General features: G+C 39.3%; 1 protein-coding gene across 1 annotated transcript in view; it reads right to left on the reverse strand.

The window, feature by feature from the left end:
- Window positions 1–1,797: 1,797 nt before the first annotated feature.
- Window positions 1,798–5,498, reverse strand: part of LOC109922081 (cytosolic arginine sensor for mTORC1 subunit 2-like) — a gene marked incomplete at its 5' end in the record, with an annotated part of 10,062 nt that continues 6,361 nt past the window's right edge. Inside the window, 3 exons of the mRNA XM_048593598.1 lie at window positions 1,798–1,945; window positions 3,178–3,285; window positions 3,737–3,860. Coding sequence (XP_048449555.1) covers window positions 1,813–1,945; window positions 3,178–3,285; window positions 3,737–3,860 — 365 coding nt within the window. The remainder of the gene's footprint in view (window positions 1,946–3,177; window positions 3,286–3,736; window positions 3,861–5,498) is intronic.

Genomic DNA, 5,498 nt, shown 5'->3' on the forward strand with positions numbered 1-5,498 from the left:
GGTGTGGAATTCAATTAAATAGTACCGCAGCGAGCTTTTGCAAGTACAAAAGTAAAAGGTTATTTATTTGTTAGCACTTAAATCAACATCATCTCAAACATTTGAAATAAACACACAATGTCACAAATGAACAAAATTAAACACACATAAATACACAAATTAAAATTCTCAGCCTTTGATTAATCATCTCCAGTCTCTCATGTGGCAGTCCTGTAGCAGCTCAAATTATCTCAATACTTTAAATTTGAATGGAGAGTGTTGTAAAGCAAAGAATTCTCATCACACTGCAAGGTTCTTGTCTAATTTCTCGGATTACTTTTTATGAACGTGAAGTGAAAAGCTTTGGCTGCCTTATAGTTTCAATAATTTTGGTAGTTTAAATGACAAGGCTACTCAATTCTTCAAGCCTTTAAAAAAAATGATGCCTCAAAAGTCATATGGTGAGAGACATTTCAAAAAAAACAAAAAAAAAAGTGTTGTGTTCATATTCTAAACCTGTGCTCAGGTTCAGCAATTTTTGACGGTCAGTCTACTGCGGATGGGTAAAACTGCTGCAATACAACAGAAAGTTGATAGGGTCTATTCCCTTCTAACAGAGATGGAGTTCCAACATTCCTTTTGTCTAGCATGAAACAAGGAGGTAGACAATCTAGAAATCTATGGGCATTCTGAATTGGTCAGTCCATCCTTAAATAAAGAGGTGTGTAAATTCACCAGAGTTCTGTGGGTGTCCATATTAAATAAATTATTTACTTGAAGCTTGGTACTGTCTGTAGCACAAATATCAAAAGTCACATAATTCGTAGCAGCCATTTTTGGAGTATTTAAAATAGGAGCAGATGGCCCATTCAGGCCCTTGACCCTGCCTTGCCATTCATCATAAACATGGCTGATCTTTTACTTCAGTGCCATTTTCCTGCACTATCTCCATATCTATTGCTATCTTCAATACTTAGAAATCTATTATCTTTGTCTTGAACATACACAAATAAATGAGCAGGCGGGGACAGTGACATGTGGTAATGTCACTGGATCAATAATTATTTCCACACAGAATGTGAACAGAAACCAACTGAAAATAACCCTGAAAGATTATTTATTCAATCACCATTCACAGGGATCATGCAGGCATAAGGATAATTCACTGTTGGAGGCCAACATTAAAGAGAAACAGCTTTTTTAAAAAAGTGTCAGTGTCACCAAGAGAAACAAGTTGCAGACAACATGCAGCGATGCACTTTTGAGCAAAGCTCACAAACAGCAGGATAATTTCATAAAATTGACTCTGTCAACGCTGTATGAGTTAGACAACCTCATTCGAGTCAATACTAAATAAGAACCAAAAGAACTGTGGAAGCTGTGAATCAGGAACTAAAACAAAGTTGCTGGAAAAGCTCAGCAGGTCTGGCAGCATCTGTGAAGGAAAAAACAGAGTTAATGTTTCAGGTCCAGTGACCCTTCCTCATTTCTGTTTTTTCCTTCACAGATGCTGCCAGACCTGCTGAGCTTTTTCTGCAACTTTGTTTTTGTTCCTCATTCGAGTTAACCCAGGTTAGGAAAGCAGTTGCTGATTACCTTCCCCAGTGATCATCAATGTTCTACAAACAAATTTTCATCCCATTTATTTCTGGTCAAACGCTAAAGGCTGTTGTCAGTCATAATGCACTCGCTAAAGTGAATGAATTTGCAAACAAGTTCTGGTTCACCTCCATTGAAACCAACCTGCACATCCATCAGAGGCACTTTGTAGGGAAATTAAAACCAGGGTCATTAGCTCATTTAAATCTCCAGATATCATCGCTCATCCAGCTATTAATGTAACAGTGAGAGCAAGTACGAAAGTGAGCAATGTTCATAATTACCAAATCCCAGAGGCTGTCCACCTATCCGCACCATCCTCCATAACTCACTCGAGGCACTGGTCAGCAGCAGATTGCTAGGGAATCTGTCAAGTGGAAACAGATGGTCAAGTTGAGACATTGCAAAGGGCTCATCTGGCCCCTTGGTGACCATGTAACATATCCCATTGTGGACCCAACCCACACCATTAAAGAAAAAACTGCCCCAGGGTAAAAGAGCAGCACACAAATAAGTCAATAAATCTCTAAAGATAAATCAGGCTTAAATATACAATGTTCATGCACCCACACATTTGTATTACTTGACCCTGGCTCACTACCTCTACACAATTATCCATCCCAATCCTCAGCATAGATGATGATGAGAAAGTGCCATTCTGCCCAAAGCCAAAATGTTGGCACACATCAATCCAACCAACTATCCACCGGACTCATTCTTGCACACGAAATGGAAAATGAACGGGTGGGGAAGGAATGTAAAGTAAAGTAAACTAAAATCAGTCAAAATACAAGCAAAGGAGAAAAACAGAGCTTAGTAAAGAATGCATTAAATCAAGACTTTGATGGATAAGGAGGTAAATAGAACTACAGAGCACAAGCCTTAAAAAGCTGATGCAAAATAAAACAAGAACGAACTGCAATTAAGAATGATACAAAACAAAACCGCAGGTGCTGGAAATCCAGCAAAAACAAAGTGCTGGAGAAACTCAGCAGGTCTGGCACTAGCTGTGAAGAGAAAGCAGCGTTAATGTTTTGAGTTCAGTGACACTTCTTTGTTCCGAGTATCTCCAGCAACTTCTACAATTAAGAATACGTTAGCCCATCTATACGGCGATACACAGTACCTTCCATAAAAGCAGAAAATCAAGGCAATAATATGCTGCTGAAAAACAAGCATATTATGATTTATAGAGACAATGATTGCAGAAAGATCGACTAGAAATTTAAATCATGGCAAGGTGTAATATAATTACAAAACAAAAAAGGACCAAACCGAAAGTGCATTATAGCAGCTACACCTAGCGTGAAAAACATCAGGGCAGAGAAGGATAGTGACAGGCTAATGACAATACAGAAATAAAATCCATTTTGGGGCTTTTAAAGCCCCAAATCTCAGTAAGTGACTTGCTGCCATACTTACAAACCAGAGTAAAGTTGGCCCAGATTGCAATGCTCACTCTTTTCAGACAGTAGGGTCCATTGTTTGGGGGAAAAACAAATAGTCAAATAACAACATGAAAATGTATTCCACAGACTTCAGTACATTCCAAAATCCTTACTGTCACAAAATTCTCTTAAGAATTTCAAGAACACTAACCTCTTCTGTGTCTGTGTGTCCACTACAATTGAAATATAGCCATCGATCAACGAAAAAGAAAAGAAACGAATGTAGTCAAGATCCTGATCAGCAGACAGAGCTTTCAAACTGCAACAGGAGGATATATTAAGCTCTCTGCATTTCCTTTTGAGAAGCCGTCACAAATTCATTTCAATCTTTTGCATTCTGTGAAACCAATCTCAGTTAAAAGTATGTCAGGGTATTTTAGAGATGAAAAGGATGCAGTCTTTTATCTGATATTGACTCTGAATCAAAAAATCCCCCATGAACTCTCTCAGGTCACATGGTAGAATCTTGTATTCCAAGTAAGACATTACATGGTAGATTGTACAAAGATCATACGGACTTGACAGATGTTTTAGATAAAGATATTCAGTTAATAGACAGAAAAAAAAACTCAAAATGACAGCACGTAGCCACTCAATCCATCAAATTTATCTTATAATGGATCCAAGTATAAAGGGTTCTCTGGATTACACAGTAAGCAATTACTATATTAAGCACCATACATCAAAAGAAGTTTTCAAAAGATTAAAACCTTGCAGAGTAGAACATTACATCCATGAGAATAGTGGCGATAGTGGGAAGAGTATCTGGGTCCAAGCTCATTACACAGAACTGGTTCTTGGGACTTAACACTGGATGAACTGTGGGGCTGGCAGCTGTAAATAGAGAAGAGTAACAGTTAGGTTCAGGTTAAGAGCTCACTGAGAAGAATAAAACATGAAGCTTTTAAACTCCTCCAGTCTCTAGCCATCATTAAAAGTGGTTTTTTGAGCGTCTCCTTTTTAAGTTTTATTTTAAAGATTCAAACATGCTCAGTCAAACCTTTTAAAAAAAAATTTAAATGCAGTTATTCTCACTTCTAATAAGCTTCAGGTTCCAGTGAATATCAATGACTATTTAATTCAATTGCATTGGAGATGTCCCCACGGGATTAAACTAAGTTTAGAATAAAGCCCAACTCTAGAAACAAAAACAGTGTTGTTTGCCTAGATTGCCCTCCCCTAGTTTCTAACACTGATCACTGATACCGGTGCCTCTACAGTGTTGGAACAGCCTACAACACTCCTCTCAATCTAAATGCTCAGATTTTTTTTTAAAAGTAGGTTTTAAAACTGAATTTATCAGCTTGACTGCAAACGATTGCTTGTCAAAACATGCCGTCTGATCAGATTTAACTACAAAGCAAACAGTCAGGCTAAAAAAAAGTACAATCTTAACACAGAAAAATGCAAAAGGTGAGTGAGTTTTTGAATGAGCCCCTATTTTGTCCATTCTATGATATACTAGAGGGCTGTATTGGCAAATGGACCACAATTCCTTCATTTCAATCAAATTTTTAATCACACAGACTCAGTTGCTGAAAAAAGTAGGGACTTGCCTGAAATTGGATACAGCTTTATAGCTGCGCACAAAGATCAAAAAGTGATGAGGTGTGAAGACAGCAGACTGATCGGAGCAGAAGCAAAATCCCTCTGGGAGGTATCACTTAGGCTGGGGCCAATGCCTTTCCTGCCTACAACCACGCTATTGGACCTTGAAGCTTCTGGGATTTGATAGACAGCCAACCGCCATCCCTCACAGCTTACCACCAGGTAACCACCTCCATTAACTTGGTGGCCTCCAGAAGTAACAAGTGTCGACTCCACTTCCTGCAAAATGTTGACAATACCAGAAAAACTACCTCTACTTGATTGCCCATCCAGTTCCCTAGCCATGCTTGGGAAATTCTCTGGGTAGTTAGATTGAATCAGAGCTCAGCTCTGGCACAGCTCTATACTATTTCCTGGTTCCTCCACCTCCACCTCCTGCCTCCAAACCCAGCTTCACAGGGGCAACAAAATTGAGACCTTCAGGGTCCTAACACAAAGAAAAGGTCAATCCGCCCAAATGGTCAATACTGACATTTATCCCCTGCACAGGCTTCCTTCCACTCCTTATCTAATCCTATAATCTTATCTTCTATTCCTTTCACCTCCCTCTGCCCCTCACTAGCTTCCTTTTAAATGCATCCATGCAAATTGCCTCAATTATTCCTTGTACTAATGAGTTTCTCATTCTTACTGCTCTTTGGGTAAAGATGATTTGCCTGAATTCCCTTTGTACCTATCAGCGTCTAACATATACTTAGCACGGAGGCCAGGCAGCATCAGAGGAGCAGGTAAACTGACGTTTCAGGTCTGGACCCTTCTTCAGAAATGGGGGAGGGGAAGGGGACTCTAAAATAAATAGAGAGAGAGGGGGGAGGCAGATGGAAGGTGGATAAAGGAGCAGATAAGTGGAGAGGAGACGGACAG

This window comes from Rhincodon typus, unplaced genomic scaffold (genome assembly GCF_021869965.1).
Source record: "Rhincodon typus isolate 14 unplaced genomic scaffold, sRhiTyp1.1 hic_rhity00003219, whole genome shotgun sequence".
Taxonomy (NCBI): Eukaryota; Metazoa; Chordata; class Chondrichthyes; order Orectolobiformes; family Rhincodontidae; genus Rhincodon; species Rhincodon typus.